Here is a 25498-nt window from a genome sequence, read left to right on the forward strand (position 1 = left end):
TGGAAATGTTAAAATGTCCATTAATACTGCCATGGAATCAGTGCACTCTTTCTTTTTTTAAATTAAAATTACATACAATCCACTGTCTGATGTGGTGTTTTAAAGCCATCACAAAAAACCAACCACCCTTTGAGAGTATTAGATTGGGTACTTTCCTTTATATACATATAAAATCTGTACATGTACAGATTTGTCATTGAACACCTCAGACACCAGCACCTCAACACATAAAACAAGAGCCACACACTACACATATTGAAAGCAGTGGTACATAAACAATCTTGTAGAAGAATAAGCTTTAATTTTCTGCTTTGAGGTTCTGCCAGGAGATGAGACAGACACTTTACAGATCACATCCACTTTGTGATTAAATAAAAATGACCAATCTACACATGATAAAGCTCCAAACAGAAACATTTGTGGTCTTATGGGACAAATATGGGGAAGTGCGCAGAACCAGATGAGTCAAATTCACAAGCACATAACACTGCCATGAGGCTGGAGAGAGCTCATCCTGTATCATCCGATAACAGACATAACAATCATTGTCAGCAGAAACTGTGTGTCCAAGGTACATCTAAAAACCCTACTATGGTGTAATTCTCTTCAAAACTGTAATATTTAGAATGAGGACACATAACTATGCAGCCGTTTAGAAAATCTGACACACCTACGTAATTATTGTAGGTTAGTGGAGATGAAGCTAAGGACACATCAACAGCTGCTTGAGCCAATCGATAAGCACCCTTAACAACCAATAAGGATTATTGCACACAACTCATCTAAGGCCTCTTAACCATTATCAGAAGGGCATAAAAATCCCAAGGCCCTTACAGAGCAATCCATCTTTAAATAACTATATATCTACACTTCATAGCAATATGTCACCAGCACAGCTCGGACAGCTGAAAAGTGGTGAAATCAAAATATAAAGTGACAATCTCCATTATTGTACAAATTGGTCAACAGAAATGGTGCACAGCAGAATTGAGATTGAGACGCTTAAAAACTTCACCGGAGCAAATCCAACTGGATGTGTGAAAAAAAATGTCACTGGAATCATTAGGAATCATTAGTAGAAAAGATGCAAAAAACTTTAGATCTGTTGAGGTCAAGTTCAGTAACATGCAACAAAGAAAGGAATTTGGGACGCAAATGCCAGACAGCTGATACAAAAAAAAAAAATAGTAATACTTACGTAACCAATGAGTGCTGGTCCTACATGTGTACACATGTAAGGCGCAATAGCCTAAGCAGTGCATATGGTCCTTGATCATCGCCTTTAGCATTAGCATCTTGTTAAAAAGGACACTGCTGTAATAGCTTCTCCACACATCCTATTCCACTATAAGACACAGATAAATCATTCATACTGCATTTACAGAAATTGATACGATTTTTTGTTATCAAAGGAGGTGAAATGGTAGTCAAGAAACTTTAACCAGACAAAACTAACCCTTCCCTTTTCAACACGCTCGCTTAGATGTCAAATTAAGCAATGGAGAAAAAAAAGCAAGCTTAGCAGCCTTGGAACCTGATAATAAAAGAATGAGTCCAAAGGGTAAAAAAACCCGGACTGCTTCAGGTTTCTGGTGCTGCAGTGAAACAGTTACCATGGAGACAGACTGCAGTGGGGCTACTTGGTTTTTCTCATCTGAACCGAGACGGTTGGGCTTTCAATTTTCCACACGCCTTTTCAGATCTCCACCGAGGAGCCTCCTGGATGTAGATCAGTGACTGCAGGCTTGTCAGTGCTACACATCAAGCTACCTCCCACTGGGCTTGGACATTTTGGTATTTGCGTTTTTTGTTTTTAAGCCAACTCTCTGATCACTTTAGACATGCAGCAAATTCTAAAATAGTCTGGAGAAGCAATAAAGATACAGAAGCCTAAAACTAAGCAGATGTGAAGCCACTTTTCCCTTCTTTTACTGCCAATTTTTAAAAAGAGGTCATTCTGATGCAACTTATTCAGGAAGTGAAATCTATTCAATCACTCATGAAATGAACTCAAAACCTTCCTGAATAAACCGAGTTGGGATTAATATCAACTCATAACATTTAGACTCCCAAGAATGTCAAGTACAAAAAAGTAGGAAACCCCAGCATTGAAAGAACACAGCATATAAGAAGGAGTTCCCACCCAACCTTCTGGTCAAGTAGAAACAAAATTTCAGATGGGCTGAATGTGAGCAAGAGTCAGAATTCATACCAGGTCAGATTAAAAACACGATCAGCAAAGGATTTGAAATCGTCACATTCAATTAGTGTCTTGTTCTGTGAGAATTCAAGGATCTTCTATCCAATGATATTAAAGGAATATACTTCACCTGGCATCTATTTTTTTTAATTTACGTTTAGCCGAATAAGTCTTTCAGATCATTGTTGACAGATGAACTATGTTTAATTCCACTTTGGTTCAGGCTAGGGGCAGCAGCAGGTTGAGAAAAGTTCTGCGGGCTGAAAAAAGGGTTTGCTTGCATCCCAAACCCACCAGGCACTCCTCCTACACCTACGGGTGCACCCTGCATCTGAGTCTGAGCGTTCTGGGCTGAACCAAACTGATTGAGCCAAGGGGTGTTGGTGCCAGGTGTAGCCTTTGGACCCATTTGGTTGAGGGTGACTTTGGGCTGGCTGGGTGTGAACAGACTGTCCAAGGCTGATAAGTTGGGGGCTTTATTTGTCTGTCCAACAGGTCCTTGATTCTGCGTGAGGGCTCCAAAGTTTGGGGTGCTAGTGGTGGTGGCCAAGCCGCCGTAGAGAGCGGGGACGCAGGGACGCATGCCCATCCCCATGCCTCCTGTCTGAAAGCCCATGGGTGGGTTAAAGCCGTTGGAGACCGGGGCTCCCATGGAGCCCACCATGGGGCCGGAGGAGGGGAAGGCAGGGATGGTGGTGCCCTGCACTGGGGCTGGTCTTGCTGTGTGGGCCAAGGACAGGCTGTTTAGAGATGTCATGCTATTGAGCAGGCTGCTTGTCAGATCCTTAGTCTGCAACATAAAATGGGACTTAAATGTATCACCGCAAACAATACAGGTTTGAGCATGTGTTTTTGCACACAAGACGTTTCCAGGCATTACCTTTGCGTTGTTGGTGTTGGCTGGCTGCATACTCTGTGGAGCTAATGGCTGCTGGTTCCTCAGTTTGGCTGCCTGCTCCTGTTCCTTAGCCAATCGCTGTTTCTCCTCCAGAGTCAGAGACATCTAGCAGGGTATGTACAGCAATCCTTTAGTTAAATTTACTACTTTTTAATACCTTTTTTACTACCTTCAGAATTTTTTTTAAAACCATCACGACAATGAATTGCAAGTGTTAATCAGCGACCTTTCTATTATTTACACAGATTTTGACATTTATAACATACAGAAATGAATAGATTTAGAGACAACATAACATTAACAACATCTTGCACATATTTATTTCACTTAGTAAATAAAAGTAAAACAAACTACATAAATGTGCAATGAAGAGAATGGATAGTTGAGAACTGAGATCCAAAGTAGGGAGGGTCTGGGGGTATGCCCCCCAGTTTTTTTGTTTTTTTTAATTAACCATTAAATGGCACTTTCTGGAGAGTTTTGTGCAAAAAAATTGAGAAATTAAGTCTTGCATAATATGTGCAAAACTGTAGGGTTAAGAGCCTTTGCATTGTTGTAGTATCAACAGGTATTAGGGCATTCAGCATTTACATTATTAACTTTTCATGTATAAGAACTGACCAGACAATGTGCCAAAAATAATGAACACATGAAGAGACAGGAGCATATGTCAGCAACAGCTGAGAAGATTTGGGTCTGTGGTGAACAGGTCCGGGGTCCCTGGTGTAGGGACCAGGGACCCAAGTTAAATAATGTTGAGGGATCAACAAGAACACTGAAATTCTAAAGAATGAGAACCACTGATTTACATAATTTCTATCCTTTAGCCTTTGTGCCAAGGCTCAGTAATGTTTGGCCTCATCCTCTGTGCAGCATACTGTAATTACTTTTTTTGGAAATAAAATACTTTTTGTTCATTTTATGAAACATTGAATGAATTATTTACAGTTACATTTAGATATTAGAGATCATGATTTTTGCTCATGTTTACAACTTTGTGCACATTCAAAATATAACTCCTCATCTCTGTTGTCCGAGATTTGGAGAGTTGTAATATAGTCTGCTGTGCATGTCATTGCTCCGTTCATATGGTGGATCTCACTCAGACCGTTTGACAGACACAGAGGCCCATTTGACAAACAAGTTACGAGGAGGCTGTACGCTGCTCATTATCGGAGGTCTACGCACGGATGCAACGCGGCACTGCCCACAGCAGAGCGGGTCCACCAGCCGCGCTGCTCACCTCTATTTTTACAGAGAGAGTGGACACGAAGCGACGGACAGGTCTGTGATACTCAGAGCTCGGGCATTTCCCCGGCTTCAGGTAAAAAAAAATTCTCAGTTTGCGACAATTTGAAAATTCCGCAGACAGGGAGCGCTCTTGACCCCCCCCCCCACAGTCTCTGAAAGCACATCTAGTCGATCATAAGTGGCTCAACAAGTAGATCTATAGATAAACTCATCTTTAAGAAATTTGACCGACAGCGTGAGAAATCGGGGGTGTGGCGTGTGAGCGTGTGAAACCAGTCAAATGCGTGTGTCTCACGGCCAATGCGTGAGAGTTGGTAGCCCTGGAGTCGGGAAGCATTTCTTTAAACAGCTCTGAAATTTCTTTATTTGAGTTAAATGAGTGGTGTTTAACTGCAGTGTTCAGACACCACAGAGCCTCCGCGCGTAGTGTTGGTGTGGCGCCCATGGCCACCCTACTACAGGCCTGAGCCAGTCCTAAACTCTGGGTTGTTCACCCAGCTATCAGAAAACTTGCATTTGCCCATTAAAAGACGACGATGGTTGTCCAGTCGTGTAAGATATGGCTTGAGGCAAGTCTAAAATAAAACGTAAGCCAGCCACTTCTGCTGAGCGCGCAGTGTTCTGAGATGATGTCGAACGACCACTGAATATGACGTCAGCATCAAACATAGACGGAGACGAAAGATCGATTATGTGCCCAGACACGCCAAAGCCCATATTTAAACGGACTAACGCAAACGCAGGATAGAATTTCACAGAATGGAAACCTGATGTCTGAAAAAAATACCTAATTTAAAAAAAAATACCTCTGAGACTAAATTAACACTTTTAATGCCTTAAGCTGACATTTTGATTCATCACTTTTTAATACTTTTTAAAACCCCGCGGACACCCTGATCTAGGGCGGTGCAAAGGAAGAGAGGCCATGAACAAATTGCTGATGCTTAATAGACAAAATGTGAAGATTTGTGTAAATGAGGTATGACATTAATTCCATACTCTATTAGGCTGTGGAGCTGTCGGTGCAGATCCATTCTCTTTCCCGTTAACCCCTGTGCTGCCAAAGATATCATCAATCTGAAAGCAAATTAACTACATGAAATCCTTGCAACAACAAAACATTAAACATAACATTTCAAGGCTTTTTTTTAGGCAAAATAACAATAAGTACACCCATGTACTCTGTTACTTGGTTGCCATAGAATCAACCTCTCACCTGGTTGCCACTGCTAGGTGGGCTCTTGGTCTGCTCGGACTGGTTCCCTGGGTTTGAGATGTTTATACTCCTGTTAAAAGACACACAATTAACAAAATCAGAAAGCATAAAGGCCTGGTGAGTTTTACCATTATCATATTTATTTAGCCATTATCACATGCTAATAGCCCTGACCCTAGATGTTTTTGCAAATATTTATAAAACCAATTTCATATTCAATCAGAGAGAATAAAAAGGAGGCTATAGTACAGGGGGATTTAAAAGTGTGACAGACACCTCTGCTGCTCCTGCATGATGTGCAGCTGCTCCAACTTGGTCTTGTGTTCATTCTCCATGCGACTCAGCATGTCCCGTATAACCACCATGAACGAGTTAAACTGAAACGTGGAACATAACAGATAAGATTATATAAAAGCTTTGAATAGAATTAAGCCAGACAATACTAAATGTGCTGACCACAAAATAAAGATTAAGAACATAAGATGTGTTTTTCATAGATTTGCAGGTGAGCAAAATGTAAAGGTATGCATGTGTGTTTGGCTGTGTAGTACCTGGTTAAGGTTGAGGTTGTTGTCTATACTAAGAGACACAAGGTGGGGCAGACTCTTGGTGGCAAGGTGCTCTTTGGGGATGCCCAATTTTTTGTGGCTGAAGGTGCACTTATAGATTCCTAAAGCGAGAAGTGGGAAAGTCAAATAACCAATCATGAAGTGTTCTAATCACATGAGTAGGTGTAAGTGTGTCAAGATTCTTTACCTAGAACGCCCATGAGTACTGCTGGTTCTCTGGAAGGGATCTGTTGTAGGAAGGGCAGGATCTCATCAATGACATACCACTTGTCGAGATACTCCAAAATTTTCCCTAGACACACCAAAGAGTTCACTCGTACCTATTCAGTAACAGAGGAAGAGACAAAGTCAAAATTCAGAAATTTCACTTGGTAGTAAACAGTGGGTAAAGTTAAGAGTAGAACCGTCTTAGAGAAGGTCAAGGGCAAAAGTTGTAACACCTACCAGGCATAACTACGAACGCATTTAAGTTATGCATAGGCAGATAGTCTGAAAGGCACAAGCTTAAAATGAAGACGATGGAGACTCACAGCAAGGGAAGAGGTCTGTAGGCAGGCTGATTTAATTCGAGGGATGAGGGAGTTCTTCATGGACGGGTAGTCAATCAGGTTGGCAAACGTTGGGATGATGTTCAGGCACAGCTCCTGCTCGGGCCACAGATTAGATGTCATGAACTCTGACATTTCGATGATGCCGGGGCATATTCATTCTTACTGTGCTCTCAAAGTAGCAATGAAAAGGGAATGAAGTACACAAGGTTTCCAAGTGGAATGCTAACAATATACACCCATGTAAACAACTATTCTTGCAATTTGTGTTGCTATTGACACTACTTGTTAGAAGTAGAAAGCAACCAGAAATCTCCAACAGGCAAAAAATATAGCTGCTTCACTCATGAATTATTGGATGATGATAATGGCCGACGCTAATTTTGCCACCATCGGCAATTGATCTGGTGGTCACTTTTCTGGTTAATAACTGACTGTGTTAAATTAATCTTAATAGCACCTTAAATACTAAGCAGCCCCATTTCCCTCCCCTGTACCTGAATCTGAACAGAAGGGGCTTCCAGAGCTCTGTAAACCATAGGCAGCACGCTGTTCTTAATGTCCTCCGAGGGTGTCTTGGTCAACAGTAGGTCCATCTTCTGCAGGAATATCAGCAGAATCTACGCAGCACAGGGACCCAGTTAGGAAAGCAAGAGTCAAAAGTGCTGTGCTATTTTCTACATACGAGTAAAGTAGTAAGTGGAAGTTAACAGAGACAGTGCTTTCAGTGGCTTTAGTTTAGCGTTTAGTACGATAGACAAAACAATGCACAAACTAGCTCATGTGACTGGAGCATATTTACAGCAGAGACCACTCACCATATTACTAGCCTGTAGGTGCATGAAAAGGAAAATACAGAGAAAGACAAGTCTTGGTAAAGTGACAGACCAAACCCCAAAAAAAGAGCATGCTTTTAAACTGATTAATCTTGTTTCAAGTCTCAAACACACAAAATGCCAAAAGGGAAAAAATCTCACGCAAAGATTGCATTGCTAGCTTGCCAACACAGGATTAGACTACAATAGTAATGTTGAACAAAGGGCTGCTAGACATGCACATACTGCATGAGAGTTCTGTATTTGTGTGTGTGTCTACCTGAATGGGCTCTTGCTGCTTGAAAACAGGAGTGAGGTCAGGCAGGATGAGACGAATGTACTCCTCCTTGGTGCACTCCTCAGCGATCAGCAGCACGTTGGGGAGCACGAAGGGAACCATGTCCGGGTTGACAAACTCAGAGGTCAGCGCCGGCAAGATTCGATACACCACCACTCTCTGAGAGAAAGGACAGACAGAATGGATTCCAGAAGCCAGGAATGAGTATTTATACCGTATGTTCATGATGACTTTATTAGAGAGCACGTAGTCCCGCTTTGCCAGACCTTCCTCCATAGTGCTGAGGAGAAAGGTCTGGCCAGGCCACACAGCAGGATGGGAAAAAAACATGCTCTGGTCTCATGCTTTGGCATTTCTTTAAACCAATCACAATGGTCATGGGTGGTGCCAAGCACCGAGTAGAGCCACGGTGCCTCTGCAAAACAGCCTCGGGAAGGAACTTGTTTAGGTGGAACACGTGTACGTTCAAAAGTTGTTTTATTCGTGCAACACAAAACTCAGATCTCCGCAGAGTAAGTTTGTCCAATCTAAGGAGAAGTTTACCATACTCCTCATAAATCAAACAAAGTTTAGAGAAAGTGGAATGTAACGGGCATGTGGCTGAAAAGAGTGAAATCTGGAATTTCCAACAACGGAGCACTCCCAGAAGTGGAACGTTGTGGATATAGACTAGAGAGCACATAACAAGCTAAAAGATAAAAAAGACTGAGAAAAAAAAAATACAAAACAGGAACCAGAAACCAGATCTTGTCTCAAAGTCGCTTGTCTATCTTTGTGTTTCGAAGGTTTATGCGCAAATAAACAGAGAGCATGTGAGAGTGTTTCCTATACCAGATGTACAAAAAAATTACCTTGGGTAGTTTGGGCAGGACTTTAGGGAGGCCTTTGTAGAACTGGGACTTCTGTAGGTTATCCCTCTGGAAGAGGGAGTCAAAGTACTGCAGGGTCACAGCACCCACGTCATCAAAAAATGGGATCTGAATTCACAGAAAGAAAGAAATGTTTACCTTAAAGTAAAAGTCATCAGATATTACCCACAAAAACACATAGTATTAAAATGTGTGACTGTTTGTCTCTTCATGCACGTCTGACAATACAAACCTTGGTCATCTGGTCTGCATCTGGTCGGACGTTGGGTGTGACGCTGAGTAGCATTTTGACATGCTCCCGAACCTCTTCTGGGATCTTGTTCAACACTGCTGGACTTATGCTGCTCAGCTATAATTGAAAAGACACAGAAATATTGGAGAAGAGAATAATAACACCAGTGTTTAGTCGGTAATAGTATCACTCTTGTGATATTCTTAAAATACAGCAGACAATTAAAAATAAATGGGCTGTAGCTCAAGTCCACATTAGCTTGGGGCAGCTGGTCCTGGAGTGTGTCCAGTCACAATAATCAGGATTAATTCAAACATGTTTCTGGTTTAACATCTTAACCAAATCTGTACAAGACATGCGGCTGTCCTTCGGGCTGCACAATGACACAACTCTTAGCAGACGACAGGACTTACCAGAGGGATAAACATGAGAAAAGGGTTAAATTATTAAGGAAATTGAATTATTGGCCCTGTATTGTAGCAGTAAGTACAAATTCTTAAATTCCATTCTTTTTATGAAAGATTTAGGATTGTTTGTCTATCCAGTCATTGGCCATTCTCTCACATGTGGCACACCTCCACCCACCTGGTCCAGTTGCCTGCTGAAGCTCTTAAATATGTCATGCTTGTTGACTTTAAAAACAGGCTTGCCCTCATTAAAGACGGCATGCATGACCACGCCCAGCGAGTACATGTCGGAGGCGGAGTCACAGCTAACGGACAGGATGTACTCAGGGGCCAGGTACTCGGGGTTGGGGAGGCAGAGTGGCGGGAGGTTGGGCTCCCACTCTTTACATGTGTACTTAAGCTGCAGAGGACGAGAGAACATGGTATTTATCTTGGATTTTGCATCTTGAAGGCAGTAAGCTTGGGAGTAAGACAGACTGTACTAAAGGAGCAAAAGTCTTGCAAAAAAACCTCAGCATCTGAGGGGTTAGTAGAGGAGATGCTGAAGTCAAATCCCATAATCTTCCAGGCTCCACTCTTGTTGAGGATGATGTTCTCTGGGCACAAGTTGCCGTGGACCATTTTCACCCCACTGTGCAGAAAGGACAAACCCTCCGAGATCTAAAGGGATGTAAAAATGAAAATGTCAGTTTTGATGTAAAAGGGTGAAGAATGTTTCTGTAATAAATACAGGTTTAGTACACGGTTGCTATTGCAAACATTGCAGACATTTTCTAGTTCTATCAATAATCAATGATTTCCCTTCAGTAACTTATATAAGCCGTGAAAAAGGTAAGAAAACAGAAATTAAGATCAATGTGAGTGAATGTGAGAAACAAATGATGACGCCTCATATCATTGGCACTACATCGTGTTGGAGCAACATCCTAACACTAACAGGTTAGGCATGAAATGGAGCTAGTTCAACTGGCTAACTCATTCTAGCCGCTAGAACAATTAGCGTAAGAATGCATATTGGAATTCCAGATGTAGATGGTACTAAAACCTGCCGGACAACCAAGATTTAGAGTGCTCATTCATAAAAGGTTTCAGTATACGTGTGAAAGATGGACAGTGCACAGTGTGTGTACAGAGGTTGGGTAAATAAAAATACACCTACTACTTGGCAATTTATCGATAATAAAAATGAATTCTTAGGTGCAGGCCTACATCGAGCAAGCTAACCTGTCTGACCTCTCACCTGTAGTAAGCCATACTTGGTCTCCACATCGTAGAGTTTGTACTCCTTAATGTCGTTGGGCATGGGGCAGGGCAAGTTCTCCCACTGGCCCAACACATTGGACAGACTGGCAAACACCGGCTCTGTACAAAACGCCAAGCAGTCTCTGAGGGCCAAATACAGAAATAACATCAGTTTCATTTGAAACAACTGCTTTTGAAATGTTGAGTTTTATATTCACACACACACACACACACACACACACACACACACACACACACACACACACACACCCACCACAACACAAACAAACAACACAACAACAACAACACAAACACAACACACACACACACACACACACACACACACACACACACACACACACACACACACACACACACACACCAACATGAGCAAGGGCAAAAAACAGAGACAGAATTCTGAATTTAGAAAGCTGCATTGGGTGAAGGTTTAAGAAAGAAAAAGTGGTAAAAAGAAAAAGACAGCCTCAACCTTATCCTGCCCTCAGGGGCCATAAAAAATTCATGGGCCAGTCTAATGAATCCTTTGATCATAACAAGCTTCTGCTCACATATGCATGCACAGATGAAGACAAATCCAATGTCCACGCCCTATTTCAGCTGTAAGCTCATGTGTGTCGGGTGTGTGTGTGTGTGTGTGTGTGTGTGTGTGTGTGTGTGTGTGTGCGTGTGTTAATCACCGTGACTCTTCAAGAGGATGCTGCACAGTCAGGAGACGTGGGTGGCGCAGTCTGGTCAGCTGTTGCACCCCCTTTTTCAGTGAATCAACAATTTGGTCCTTCTCAAATTTCTGATACTTATCAACCATCTTTTTATCAAACACAAACACTGCCACTTCCTGGAGGGTCAAAGACAAACAACAAAGCACTGGAATTAGATCAATCAAGTCCTCAATTGATTTCAACAACAGTACAAGCAAAGTCAGTAGTTTCTACATTAAAATCTAAATTTTTATCATTTGGAGCTGGTCTGATCAGGGGGAGGATATTTACACACGCACCTGTTTGGTGGACTTCTTAGTGCCATTGTAGATTCTCCAACACAAACCAGGACCTCCGCTGGCAATATGTCGCCCAACTTCAAACTCCCGTGTCACTGGGTTGCCCATGACAGCACTGGTGACATCTGCCGTCACTTTGGTGACAGTGCTTTTTAACTTGTTCAGCATGGACTCCATGTTCACGTCTAACGTGGCAGCTGAAGTGAGAGAGGTGGATGACAGACCACCTAGGACAGGTCAGCAGTCAAATAAAAATGTTGTTTTTTTTTAACTAAGAGGTATAGACTAGTCAGTAATGTCAAAACAACAACAGTCTTTGCAATCACTGAAAGTGGCAGCTGTAGCCTCACCTGTTCTAGCTAAGCAAACACCTCCACAATCCATTAGACATGCATTCTAATGCACCTGCTTGAAATTGTGCACCTCAAAGTGCCCACTAGCATCCTGCCTGTGCTAGCTGAGGAGAATAAGCACCATAACAGAAGCTCTCCCCAAAAATATAAAATGACTCAGAGCGAACTCAGCCACACCACATTAGGGCTCTCTTTCAAAATACTTCAGAGTGACTTGAAAACATGTGAGGCAACCAGAAGTCAGACATAAGAACATGGCTGACAGTTATAAAGCCAAATTATTTCTATGTTAACAGTTTCTTTAGGGTTTTCATCTGTCTTGCAGTTCTTTGGTGTTTTCTTTTCACCATGCTGAATAAGCTTATTAATAAGTCTATAAATCGAGATGCACACAGTACAGTATGCATAATTCATCTCTCACAGATTTACGCATTCCAAAAAATAAGTAGCCATATTAAATAGATCAAAGCACACTGAATCTTAATAAAAATGTGAAGGCCCTTGCCAATACTCACCCTGGCTAACTCTGTAAATGAGAATCCCTGCGTGTAATGCCAACTCATGTAACACTGTGAACAGCCAAAGGGTGCACATAAATATGAAAGGATCTATCCGATTAGCATGGCTCAATCTGATGATGTCAGCTTTGTCAATGTTTAATGTCAGTGTGTCAATATTTCTCACTCCCAGTCATTTTGTAACACAGACAGATCAACTTGACTAGCTCAATAAAGTTTGCTTTGAAGTGTGCTGAGAAAGATTGCAGTATTTATTGCCTTACAAACACAACTGTAAGGGAATCCTAACATTGAGGCATAGTGTCAGATAGATAGACGGTAGAGCCAAAAATGCATGAAGGAACCAATATATGGCAGACACAGATCTATAAGGCCTAATTATTAAATACAATTTACTGAAATACTTCCACTAGCATTAAGCTGTTCAAATCGTTTATCTTCAACAGGTTCGAAGGGTGCATTTGCCAGAGTAACTTTAACGAAATTGTTGTTACATTACGATAGCAATCTTATATACTTTACACGGACTGACATCTGTCAACATTATGACGTTAAGCTAGGTAGTGGCCAGACGAACAGACATAAACTGGAAGCAGCGTTTGTACACCTCACCAAAACCAGCTAGCTAACCGTCAAGATTCCAGTTTATTAACAGCACAATAACATGGTTATGATCTGACAAACTATTCGTGTAAAGCTCATTTTCGCGTTGGGTTGAGACTTTAAATTGTATATTTGTTGCTTAGCATGATTGTCATGTTTGATTGAGAAATAGCTTTATGTTAGCTAGCGAAGTTAACTGACTTGTTTATACGCACACATCAAAACTAGCACAGCACTGTGACACTAGCGTTAGCGGTTTACAGCTAACGTTACCTTTACAACCCTAATGTTAACCCTCCATCTGGCTATCGAGCTCAAGAAGGCTGACATCATCGCTGCAATCTGTTAGCTACAGTGAAATACTTTTTATACACAAACAGATCACGGTAGCTACCTTCCCAAGCTAACTAGCTAACAATGCGCAAGTAGATAGTGACGTTGCTGTCATCACATTCACAGACCGTTTGTTTCTATTCAGAACTCCAACACCCTCCAACTACATACCTTGATGTGAAGATGGCTCTTAGTTTTTTTTTCTTGTTATAGCTAAGTAGACTCTCAGCTGTACCGCTGTCAGTAATGGCTGAGAAACACAGCACCCATGTCTTCCAGTGGCATACGAAATTAGCTAGGTAGCTAGTGCGCTAGTGAACGAACCTCTGTGTCTATGGAACGAACTACCCTACTTCCGGGTTGTCAGGTGCATTCACGACTATGGGTGCATCAACGTCATCTGAGGGTTTTGTATGACTTTTTTAATTCATTGAATTTTATGATAAATGTCATGGTCCTGCTTGGTAAATTTCATATACATTAATCTAAATTTGTCCAGTCATCCCTCCCACCACTCTGAGTTTTTTTGACAGTTTTATTTTTATTTCAATGCAGCCTCTCTCTAAAGAAAAGTGTTTCTATCACAGTATATTACAACCAAATAATTCGTGATCTAGTATGTAATATATATGTATTTTAAAATAGTGTTTATTTTTTAATTTGTATGTTTTACTTGTCTTCATCTCCTCTGTTTGAGTCTTCTACACAAACATTGGATTTATTTTCAGTGTTGCACGTCTTAGAGATGACTCAGGGCAAATGGGACATCATAACAGATCACAGATTGTTGTACAAAGAACTAATAATGCACTAATTTATGTGGTGTATCTGATTTTAATAGCTATTAACCAGTATTAAAAACTTATAATACACAGATTTACTTATGCCTGGCCATCAACAAAGGACCTCCAGAGAACAGTCCCTGGCTTTCTTTTCTATCTGTGACCAGGTATATCCTCTCTTTTGTCTGATTTTGTCTTATGTCTGTCTGAAACTCCCCCTGCCAGGTGTTTCTAGGCCGACCTCTCCTTTTCTTCCCCTGGGTCTTCCACGTCAGCGCCTGTCTGATGGTATTCAACATTGGTTTATACATATATATTTATATAAAATACACTAATTGGGCCATAAATATTGACTGCAGCATAAGGGTCTGTTGACAGTGCTTGACCATTTGCTAAAAACACAATTCAAAATGTGTGACCCTATCTTAATACAACTAGACACTAACCCCAACAACTGTGTGTGTGTGTGTGTGTGTGTGTCATGTTAGCAGACCCCTTTCTACTACATCAAGGATCACTGGACTCTACTACACATGCACTAAAATAGATTACAGCAAAGTCTTGTTTGGGAGAGCATTAATGCAAACTTTATTAGACATTTCAGCATCATAAAGTGCAATCTAACATGATTTCAGTGTATGTGAAGAACAAAAGATGCTGACTTAATGAGATTTGACTGTAAATTACTATTACATTGCCATGGCTTCACAAAACAAAATACAATCCAACTGAGGCATCATGCTTAACCAAAGATTAAATTAGTAGCCTAAAACAATATTAAGTTATTATTCATCACATCTTTCGTTAAAAGAATCATGTCCATTTTTCAAGTAAAATCCTAAAAAGTTAAAATTAAGATATTTGACCAAGATATGGCACTAAAAACAAGCTTAAAGCCCCTGAAAATTAAAAATAATATTTACCTGAGCTATGGTTAGCCTAATATATTATTGTACCCTTATTGCTTTCATTTCATATTAGTCTAAATTTTACAAATCAGAGAAAAATATGCCTTCATCTTTAACAGAGTAAAGTTAGAATTAAACATTATTCAGCTACATTAGTGTTGCGTTTACCAGTAATTTTCCTTACTATCGTACTACAGTATAATTCAGTAAAACTGAAAACAAAAAGGCCGCCATAATGTCTTCAGTTGTCATGTAGAAATATTAATGCCTGATCAACGGGCACAGCATTACTTCTGCAAACCGCACTTCCATTACCAAAGCTAAAATCAGCCTAACTTTAATAAATCGTAATGATAACACATACGTTTATCCAAATACAGTATCAATACCTGGACCAAGCAATACATCAATTAGTGCACAATTGCAGCCTCACAACAGCTGGCTAAATGGCTGATTAAACGCAAGTAGTTTTTTTTCAGTAATCCCTTTTACTTTGCATATACTGTCTTCTACAGCAATTCTAGGACAATCTAGTGCACAAAAGCTAATGCCCTTTATTAACATTATTCATCTCTTTAACATCAAATCAGTGTCATTAATGTAAAATTATTACAAATTGCTATTTCATTATTGATAACCTACTGCGGGGCATCCAGATAGCGCAGTGGTCTGTGCGGATGCCCATGTATAGAGGCTTACTCCTCGACGCAGCCGGACGGGGTTCGAATCCGGCCTGCGGCCCTTTGCTGCATGTCACTCCCCCTCTCTCTCCCCTTTCACAACTTAAGCTGTCCTGTCAAATAAAGGCCGAAAAATGCCCAAAAAATAATCTTAAAAAAATAAAAATAACCATTCAAACCTAGGACTTGGACAGAGTTCAAAAGGCTTCATCAAAATAAAATGTCGATCCCATAGACAATGCATCCAGTGCTACAGGGCTGTAATAAGACCGACTTAATGGTAAATCTACAATACAAATAAAACCTCAACTATTGTAGGCCTCTTGTGACTTAAAGGAATGTTAATGTCATGCTATAGGTGTCTATCCTTAAATTTGACCCATGATGCGCATTAAATTATCATTCTTCAGTGTAAGCGCTGTAAACTAGCTTTTCAGTTGTAAAATAAACCTTGAGTTGTACGTTTCAGAAGGTGCTGGATAAATGCTGGAAGAAGACCACGGGGTGATGTTTTTCAAACTCTTTGAGCAGCCTCCTCCTCTCCTTGACAGGTATGGTTTTGCTGGAGGAAATGTCATGAAGAAGCTGTTTGAGGCTCTCCAGGGTGGTAGCCTCTCGCTGGTCCTCGTACTCCTGTGGCGTCACCTGTTGGCAGAAGGTGAACGCTGCAACGCACAGAGGGGAATTAGTTTTTTTTAAATGGAGTATTAATGCACAGTGGACACACAAAACAGTTTCTGTATATGCATGACTGTTTTTTCATATGATGGGGAAATATGTAATGCCAGGCAATGAGTGCCTATTTAGTTGTAGTTGTTTTTGACTCACTGGCACATGAGTCAGGGTCTTTTCCCTGCTGCATAGTCCTCAGTGTTCTCCTCACAGCTTCAATAAGGGACATAGGAGTCTGTATTCATAACAGTAAAAAAAGAGAAAGGAATTTTAACAAATGGTAAATCAAATGTTTTGTGTTGTGCTATACTGACAAAGTAGCAACTTAATAAAACTTGATTCAATTATATTTTCTTTAAAGAAGTTCAGGTGATGTGGAACTTTTCCACCATCTACAAAATAGCATCTAAGTGACACCTGAATAAAAAATAAAAAAAATGAAAGAATACCTTGAAGAGCTCAGTGCATTTGTCCATGAGAAACAGCACCAGGGTTTCACTTTGGGATCGAGTCAGTTCATGATTCTGGACAATTGCTCTCTGAAAAGTGCGGCTGACCAAGGCCCTGTTATCAATCTGAAAGGAAACACACCAGAAAGTCTAAGATAAGTGACCATTGATCCAACCTTCATTTTTTTTTTAATTCTACAAAATAAAGCTACACTTGAATCTAAAAAAGCAGTTGAACAATGTACAGCATGGGCTGTGAATACTAAAGCAGCTTTGGCGAAAAAGGACCTGTTTTTGAAGACGGCAAGCATCTGGGCGAGCTGCTGTGGCCATGAAGGCCAGCAGTCTCCTGAGTTCATCTCTCACACTTGTCTCCAGCAGTCGAAAACACAACTGAGATGCTTTGATGGCATCCTGCAACTTATCTTTATCTGGAAAACAAAAACAAAATGTGGTCAAGCCATCGATTACAAACCACAGAGCCACTGTGACGTATTGCTTTACATGTACACACACATATCATCTAATGGCAACTGTGCCAGACCTGAATGGGTTGTCTCGCTCCACAGTTTTAGAATTTTAAACCCCAAAATTGCCATTAAACCTTACTAAGTCTCACCCAGCAAATTCAGAATTGCAGCATGTATGTCAAGGTGGCGTCCTGAGAGCAGCGGAGCTTTTTCCTGTCCACTGTAGTACTTGGCAATGGTGTCAAAGAGCAGTCTCTTTTGACTTGCCATCTGCTCTGCCTGCTCATCTTCTGAATATGCATTTCCACCTTGTTGGCTGAGCTGTTCCCCTGCAACCACAATCAGCTGGTCGGGAAAGAGCTCCAAGCAGTCTGCCGCTGCCAACAGCCACCCATCCAACCTAAAAAAAAAAAAAAAGGGTGATGAAACAGAACATATTTCTTTAATGTTATTGTACGGGAGGTGGAATACAAGGACAAACTGTTATTTCTATCAAAACTACAAAGGTTACGTGGTGTGTGTCTGTCAGTTGTTGAAAATGAAGGACCAAGATAGGTTTACATAATTCTAGTTCTATGTCGAATATGCAAAAAAGCTTGAAGTAATAATCATAGCACTGACTGGAGCAGATTTAAGGTGTTGGGCAGCTCTCTCTCCAGACATGTGTTAGAGATAACCAGGTCCTGGGTGGCCAGAGGAGCTCTGCAGGCACGGAGCTGAACCCTGGCAGGAGAAGTCAGGATACAGTCCAGCATTGGCAGCTCCACTATCTGCAGCAGCTGCAGGAGTGTCTGCTGCTTCCAAACCTCAGCAACCACTAGTGAAGGAGAAAAGAGTAGAAGGAGTAAAAAAATAAAAAATAAAAAAAAATGCTTGAAAGAAAAATATCTGTCCACAATAAACTCATGACTCAAGTCATGGACTGTTGTTCCCCACTATACTAGCAAATACTGACTCAAATAAGAGCTCAGTCTTACCAGTTTTTGACAAAATGGCAGAAGTAATGGGGGTAGTGTTTAAAGCTAGAGAGAAGGTTGGTCGCAGGTTGATGGTCCTCAACAGCCTCTCAACTCTCCTGTCTGATGGTCCAACAGCAAGAGGATTAGATATTGTCCTCATTTCATTCAGCCTCCTGAAACAACAATGGTGATAAAGCATTCATAGATGTTATCTAGAGCTATGTGCCAATTTCAAGCCTATATCACATATGTAAAAAATGTGCTGTATTTATATAGCGCTTTTCTAGTCTTAACGACTACTCAAAGCGCTTTTACATCATACAGGATACATTCACCATTCACACACATTCATACACTGTGGCCGAGGCTGCCGTACAAGGTGCCACCTGCTCATCAGATATACACTCATACACATTCACACACCGATGCGCAGCACCGGGGGCAACTCGGGGTTCAGTGTCTTGTCCAAGGACACTTTGACATGGGACTGCAGGGCAAGGGATCGAACCACCAACCTTCCAATTGGCAGGCATATATACCTCTCCATGTCTGCTGTGTATCTGAGTGATGCACTTCAACGCGGTGTTCTTCTATACTGAATAAAATTAGTCAGTTAAGGATTTAAAAGTAAAACCAACCTGGAGCTCTTCTTCCTCTTTAGCCCCTGTTCCTCTGGTGGCATGTTTTCTGTGTCACTCTGGCAATCGGACTCCTTTAAGGCAGAATTGGCTAACACTTTATATTCCAGGAAACGGTAAAGGCTGCAGCTGCTGTCCTCAAAAGCCACTTCTTTGTCTCTGCAAAACAGCTTCGTACCCACTGGTTCGAACACCTTGGCCTCCATCAGAGCCTGGCAGAGTCGAGCAGCTTTGAGGCGAGACACTTCACTTGTGCAAAACACCACATTCTGCATCAAATAACTGAGGACAGCATCCACAGCGTCAGAGCCTGTGAAACATTCGGCATGAACGCGTAGATGCCTTCTACAGCGACGCACCTCCACCTGGGTTTGCAGGGCCTGGATGATGTTGTGCCACAGCTGGGTGGCACCAAAGGGCCCCGAGAAACCTGTAAGGAGATATAGGGTTAAATCCCAGAGCCATTTACGTATCTTAAATAACTGATTTTATACAATTTACTAATAACATGTTTTGTCTCAAATTAAAAGGTTAGCAGGAAGCGCAAATACTACATGGTGGAAAATAAGACCTCAGTGAAAAAACAGTGGAAAAGTCTTATCACATATATTGCTTTGCTTATTCTACTGTATGTAAAAAAAATGACAGTTAACGTTTAAAGTGTAGTTTAATCATCATTTTAATGAAAATCAGTAGCATTCATGAAATGTAACTATTCAACGTCACAGTAGATTTACTCAATTTATGTGCATAGTTCAGGTACTTGTACTTTCTTTGAGTATAACCGTTTTGTGCTACTTTACACTTCTATTCCACTAAATAAATAAAAAAACGTTGTGTTGTTACATCATCGTTTTGTCTTATTATCATTAACGTCATTATTTCTAATTTACCATGTCGACTGAATCTATGTTTAACCGCAAGTTGCTGTTTGCATCCTACTTCAATAACTGTGTTTTAGCTTTCCTTGTTTTTTTCTTTTACTTTTAGGAAGTATTAGTTCAAATTAGCTCCACGTCGACCAACAATAATCAAAAGCTGATTACACATCAATGCATCCATAATAACAAATATGATATTACACTTTCCCTAAGGTAAAACAGGGGCACAGGTTTTATCTTTACAGATACCGTGCTGTTTTTCATGCAGGACAGACGCCAGCCTGCTTTGTTTGTGTGCTTGTAATTATACCAAGAGGAGATACGCCAACTTTAAACTTATTTAGCGATGTTACTCAGACCTTACCATGCTGTATATTTTCACGAAAACTCTTCGTTTGGCTGTTCAACCTTCTAAAACGCGGAGTCAAATCAACCGCCATCACGAGCTCTCCGTGTGACGTACACACCACCACCTTCTTCTTCTTCTGCTGCTGCTTCTTCTTCTTCTTCTTCTTCTTCTTCTTCTTCTTCTTCGTCTTCTTCTTCCGGGTTTGGCATCCTATGCGTTGCATTACTGCCTCCTACTGCCCGGTATCTACTGGTCCTGATTAATGTGATCCTGCTAAAATGACCCGTCTTTCTTGATTTTATTTCCTACATGAAATCGGGACATGATCCGCCGTCTCCTTTTCCTCAGACTGCAGTGTTATTAGTTTTTATTTCGTTTTATTTTTAGTTATTATTTCATGTATATTGCATGTATGTATATTGTATCCCAGTATTTCATTTACACTACCGTTCAAAAGTTTGGGGTCACATTGAAATGTCCTTATTTTTGAAGGAAAGCACTGTACTTTTCAATGAAGATAACTTTAAACTAGTCTACTTTGAGAATACACTCTATACATTGCTAATGTGGTAAATGACTATTCTAGCTGCAAATGTGTGTTTTTGGTGCAATATCTACATAGGTGTAGAGGCCATTTCCAGCAACTATCACTCCAGTGTTCTAATGGTACAATGTTGTTTCATTGGCTCAGAAGGCCAATGATGATTAGAAAAACCTTGTGCAATCATATTCACACATCTGAAAACAGTTTAGGTCATACAGAAGCTACAAAACTGACCTTCTGAGCAGATTGAGTTCTGGAGCATACAATTTGTGGGGTCATTAAATGTCAAAATGGCCAGAAAAAGAACTTTCATCTGAAACTCGACAGTATTCTTGTCCTTAGAAAGAAGGCTATTCCATGCGAGACATTGCTAAGAAATTGAAGATTTCTACAACGGTGTGTACTACCTTCAGAGGACAGCACAACAGGCTCTAACCAGAGTAGAATAAGAAGTGGGAGGCCGGTTGCACACAATGAGCAAGAGATAAGTACATTAGAGTCTCTAGTTTGAGAAACAGACAGCCTCACAGGTCCCCACTGGCATCTTCATTAAATAGTACCCGCAAAACACCAGTGTAACATACAGTGAAGAGGCGGCTGCGGGATTCTGGGCTTCAGGGCAGAGTGGCAAAGAAAAAGCCATATTAACTGGCCAATAAAGAAAAGTTAAGATGGGCAAAAGAACACAGACATTGGAAGAGGAAGACTGGAAAAAAGTGGTGTTGAAGATGAATCCAAGTTTGAGGTGTTTGGATCACAAAGAAGAATCGAACTCTGGTGCGCACCAAAAGTGGACCAAAAAAGCGTAGTGAGACCTGCTTAAAGAGGTGGTCTCAGTACGCTTTCTATCAAACTCTGGAGCAGTTTGTGGTTAGAACGTGATTCGTACTATTGGTAGATGTGTTGCATGTTTTAACAGTTATTTGCATGAGTTTGTGGATTTGCTGTACTTTTCTAATTGTTTGACTATTAGGATAATGAGGAGCAGCTGTGATTGTCTGGACCACACCCCCCACAGCTTATGATTGGCCGCATGATCTAATGATGTGTTAGTGAAAGGTGGATGCGAAACAGGCGTGGTGGAAAAAATAATTTTGGATGTGAACGGCTTTTTTTTTTTTTTTTTTCTTCTCTTCTTAAGTCTTTAGTCATTTTTTGTGTGCTGTGCAGATGGACTGTTTTTTTTTTTTTTTTTTTTTAAATAAAGTACTTGAAGAAACCACCTGTGGATCCGTAAGTATTTTTTTTTTAACAGTGGAAACGTCTTGTTTTGCTGATAACAAAGGACTTCACACCACCGTGTGACATGTGTTCAGGTGAATTCTTGGCGCATCGCTATCTTGCGGCTGCAGAAACAGATTGCCATTGACCAACAAAAACCTGGTCTAAAGTCAGTGACGCAGCAGTTCATTGTTATTTTAAAAGCGCACTAGTAAAATGCGCTTATACGCGCGCACATTATGCTTGTTACACACAGTGAAGCACAGCAGCGCGCACACACACACGCAAAAGATTAAAAATAAAAAATATGACGGTGCAAATCAGCCATCATAATAGCAATGAACCAATTACAACGCACCTGGCTTCTAAAGGGAATGGGAGATGACAAGCTGATTGGTTTAAAGTTAACTCTTAATCTGCAACGTTCTGTCAGGAAAATGTAGTCCAATGTTTTCCTCTGAATTAGAAGTACACAGTAGGTCTCAGTAAGCTGTGCAGTGTGTTTGCATAGTGAGTGCTTTGGGGCCCTTCTGTAATTAATTTTGGGGTACAATGGTTCAACTCAACGGTCAATATTTGATTGGAAATGAATGCTATTTATTCATGTGATTATATAAATATGAATATCTAACATATATTAAACAAATTGACATTAACTCAATTTTAACTAATACTGAAAGCCAGGTTTATTTCTGTTGACAGAAATATACTTTATTAAACCAGATTAACAATTACTTTGCTAATACAAACTGGGATGTTCCTCTGAGGTTATCATAAATTGTCTTGGTTTGTGAGGCAGCAATGTTTCACCATGGTGATGGACCTGTCATCGTCATGAGCAGCTAAACAGGACGTATTGCTTAGCAAGCAGTCAACAAACATAGCCACCGAGTCTGATTTAATTACAACTGACCAAGAAAGAACAGTACATTAAATCTGCAGGAACAAGATTGTATCAGTTATTTTTCTTTCTTTTATTGTTTTGTAACAAATGTTTTGTAAGGAATTTTCAGAAGAACTACCTTTGTCAAAGTTTAGCCTACTCTAAACACTGAACACAATTAACCTCAATGACTATAAATCTGGCAGGAATATTTCTAAAATATATATTTTTAAATTTAAAATAGATTATAACTAAACCGTAAACCCACAATATGATGCCTTCTGATATCTCAGATAAGTAAGTCATTTAAACTATAAATTAAAAAAAAAAAATTTAAACTGTAAATATTGTGACGTGAAATAAAAAACGTATGAGCAGCTCACGTTGGTTTGTATCCACAAAGAAACATCCTAATGCATCCCTACTTCCATCTAGTGGCCGCCGGTATATAGGCCTAGCTCTTAAACTAGTCTCCATCTTCCCCCATATTCCATTACATTTCATTTGCCTGACGCTTTGATCCAAAGGGACTTCCGATAAGTGTATTCAACCATGAAGGTACAATCGTGCAAAAGAAAGAATCACATAAGAAGTAGCTTCAAATAAGCTATGTATCATGTAATGCAAATTATTGTTATAACCATCATTTACTTTCAGCTGTCCTGCTAACAAGTCTTAACCCGAAAATGTAATGATTTACTTTGGTGGGATTTACTTAAAATGCGGGGGTAACTCCATGGAGTAAGTCCCTATTACTAGAACCAGAGCCATCACTCTGACAATAGCCATACAGTTAAAGAAAGATAACCCTTCTGTAAACACACTGAGGTCACATCCGTAAACAAGACGCCCCACGTGAAGAAGAGCAGAGCGTACCATTTCTACCAAGAGGGAGACAGTGAAGAATGTTATATCAATTTGCCTTAGCTAAATGCGTGCATTTAGTTGTAGGTATACCAGTTTAAAACGTATACTTTAATCGAAAGATTTATTTAATCTGTCTTTAATCATAAATCTCGTGTTTGCCTTTATTCGGATGTTGCTTGCCCCCATTTGTCGCGTGGTTTCGTCTGTTTGCCGTTAAAGCCAGCTGGCGTAACTCAAGACCTTTAAACAGAGAGCAACTTCACAGGACGACGACGACGAATCCTCTCTTCAGAGTTGAGCTATTTTTGGTATTAGTCTCCTTTTCCGGAGACTTGAATGAGGTAAAAGTCGCGTTTGTTAACCACATTTTACTCTATTTGAAAACTGCGAATTATTCGGCTGGTTTTGTTCGCAACTACTACGTCCATTTTGTATTTGTAGTGGAGCGGAAACTTGATTACAGTCGTCCAAGGTTGTCACAAACTATCACGACAACGCCAATGTCAACGTATAGCTGCTATATAAAATTAAGCATTTTCATGGTTTATATTTGGCAGTTAGTTATAGCATGGGCATTTGGTCAAGTAACAAAGGCTGTCATGTTAATGCCTACGCAGTGACGACTTTGACGGTTACCTTCAAAAAGTCTTTTGCAGTAAGAGTGTAATGCATGTTGTTTCACTGTACGTTTTGTTGGGGTTATGACGTGGGCGTATAAATAAAATGTATGCCACTATATTAAATGTTGGCTACATGAAGTTATTGTTATGGTCTGCTGCTCAGATCACGTGTCACCCACTTCTAACGTGTGTATGGATGTTTTTTTTTTTCTTTCCACGTGCACAGCAAGTAACCAAAGAGTTTCCATGTAGGAATGATGGACAAGGAGCTGCAGCCAATAACGAGGCTCCCCGTGTAGTTAGCCCAGCCTCCCTGATCCATTTCTTTGTTTACATTATACTGCAGTCGAATCTGGATCCCTGAAAATCCCTCTATCCATCAAAATACAGTCTACAGTCAACAGTAGGCTATATTTCAAATCAGTCAAAACCATTCTAATTGTTGGTCTTTTTAAATCCCATGTCAATTTTTTTTTATTTTTATATACCAGTTATTCAGAAGATTTCTTATATTAAAGCAGCAGATGACAAACCTAATCTGCAATCGGTTTTCTGGACTGTCCAGATCCCATCACTCTAGATAATCTCTGAAAATTGGCCTGCTGCATAGCTGTGACCTAGCTGTCAAGTCTAGCAGATGATGTAAGAAATGAGTTGCGCAGCGGGGGATACATTGAAGTCACACACTCCCTACACCCACCCACTGCCCCTTGAGCTATCTTTAAACCAAAAGAAATGTGAGGGAGTATGCATTCGTTTTTAGCAGGAGATAACTATGACCAGGGACAGGAGCACCCAAGGGTCACCCTGTCAGCACTGTGTCTTATACTGTTCTGGCAGATAATATTAGGAAGGCAGAGGCCTACTAAATTTAAGGGTGTTACAGTAGTCACGATACATTGCATTTTTTTTTATTTAGCCAACTGTGGTGATTTGTTTGTTTTAATAAAAACATGTTCACAGTTTTATGGTATAGTCTGGCTTTAGCTTATGTTTTTCTTAAAAAATGGTACCTTTTTAATGCTATGTTTTTTTTTTATTATTTGTGTGGAGGACAGACAACACAAAAACTGGTGTAACAGGATCGTTGAGAAGCCCTCTGTTGTCCCATGTTGCCCCGGTGACACAATTGATCTCAGACAGGCATGGATACAGCGTCTCTTTTGTCCTCAGGGAATACAAGCTTTTGTTTAAACGTAGCTATG

At 40.5% G+C, this 25498-nt stretch overlaps 3 protein-coding genes across 5 annotated transcripts in view; 1 reads left to right on the forward strand and 2 right to left on the reverse strand.

Annotated features, from left to right (window-relative positions):
* Window positions 1-1400: 1400 nt before the first annotated feature.
* scyl2 (SCY1 like pseudokinase 2) lies at window positions 1401-13708 on the reverse strand. 2 transcript variants are annotated; one of them, XM_032504590.1, is made up of 19 exons: window positions 13542-13708; window positions 11564-11760; window positions 11244-11401; window positions 10544-10688; window positions 9814-9963; window positions 9482-9703; window positions 8897-9013; window positions 8647-8772; window positions 7778-7954; window positions 7501-7512; window positions 7180-7302; window positions 6665-6778; window positions 6322-6454; window positions 6117-6235; window positions 5842-5942; window positions 5566-5635; window positions 5349-5426; window positions 3081-3203; window positions 1401-2990 (listed from the first exon to the last, which is right to left on the reverse strand). In XM_032504590.1, the coding sequence occupies exons 2-19, from the start codon at window positions 11738-11740 to the stop codon at window positions 2358-2360; spliced, it is 2778 nt and encodes a 925-aa protein (XP_032360481.1). In that variant the 5' UTR covers window positions 11741-11760; window positions 13542-13708; the 3' UTR covers window positions 1401-2357. The 2 variants fall into 2 exon arrangements, with proteins under 2 accessions (XP_032360481.1, XP_032360482.1); XM_032504591.1 differs by lacking the exon at window positions 7501-7512 and having other exon boundaries at window positions 13542-13707.
* A 1022-nt stretch (window positions 13709-14730) lies between these two features.
* Window positions 14731-21905, reverse strand: depdc4 (DEP domain containing 4). 2 transcript variants are annotated; one of them, XM_032504612.1, is made up of 9 exons: window positions 20174-20321; window positions 18929-19358; window positions 18309-18463; window positions 17953-18148; window positions 17481-17731; window positions 17150-17292; window positions 16862-16987; window positions 16569-16647; window positions 14731-16405 (listed from the first exon to the last, which is right to left on the reverse strand). In XM_032504612.1, exons 1-9 carry the CDS (start codon window positions 20247-20249, stop codon window positions 16206-16208), a joined length of 1656 nt encoding a protein of 551 aa, XP_032360503.1. In that variant the 5' UTR covers window positions 20250-20321; the 3' UTR covers window positions 14731-16205. The 2 variants fall into 2 exon arrangements, with proteins under 2 accessions (XP_032360503.1, XP_032360504.1); XM_032504613.1 differs by lacking the exon at window positions 20174-20321 and adding an exon at window positions 21863-21905 and having other exon boundaries at window positions 16150-16405; window positions 18929-19360.
* A 1845-nt stretch (window positions 21906-23750) lies between these two features.
* Window positions 23751-25498, forward strand: part of tcp11l2 (t-complex 11, testis-specific-like 2) — a 10793-nt gene continuing 9045 nt past the window's right edge. The window contains exon 1 of the mRNA XM_032504615.1: window positions 23751-24014. Coding sequence (XP_032360506.1) covers window positions 24010-24014 — 5 coding nt within the window. The 5' untranslated portion in view covers window positions 23751-24009. The remainder of the gene's footprint in view (window positions 24015-25498) is intronic.

The sequence above is a fragment of the Etheostoma spectabile genome, chromosome 23 (genome assembly GCF_008692095.1).
Source record: "Etheostoma spectabile isolate EspeVRDwgs_2016 chromosome 23, UIUC_Espe_1.0, whole genome shotgun sequence".
Taxonomy (NCBI): Eukaryota; Metazoa; Chordata; class Actinopteri; order Perciformes; family Percidae; genus Etheostoma; species Etheostoma spectabile.

Coding starts and splice junctions, on each gene's coding strand:
- scyl2 (XM_032504590.1), bottom strand. CDS start 11,740: ATGGAGTCCATGCTGAACAAGTTAAAAAGCACTGTCACCAAAGTGACG. Junction 5,636..5,841: donor ATCATGCAGGAGCAGCAGAG/GTGTCTGTCACA, acceptor GTCTTTTAACAG/GAGTATAAACATCTCAAACC. Junction 3,204..5,348: donor CAGCTCCACAGCCTAATAGA/GTATGGAATTAA, acceptor ATACCCTGCTAG/ATGTCTCTGACTCTGGAGGA.
- depdc4 (XM_032504612.1), bottom strand. CDS start 20,249: ATGGCGGTTGATTTGACTCCGCGTTTTAGAAGGTTGAACAGCCAAACG. Junction 18,149..18,308: donor TGCCATTTTGTCAAAAACTG/GTAAGACTGAGC, acceptor CTCCTTCACTAG/TGGTTGCTGAGGTTTGGAAG. Junction 16,406..16,568: donor AGACCCTGACTCATGTGCCA/GTGAGTCAAAAA, acceptor TGTGCGTTGCAG/CGTTCACCTTCTGCCAACAG.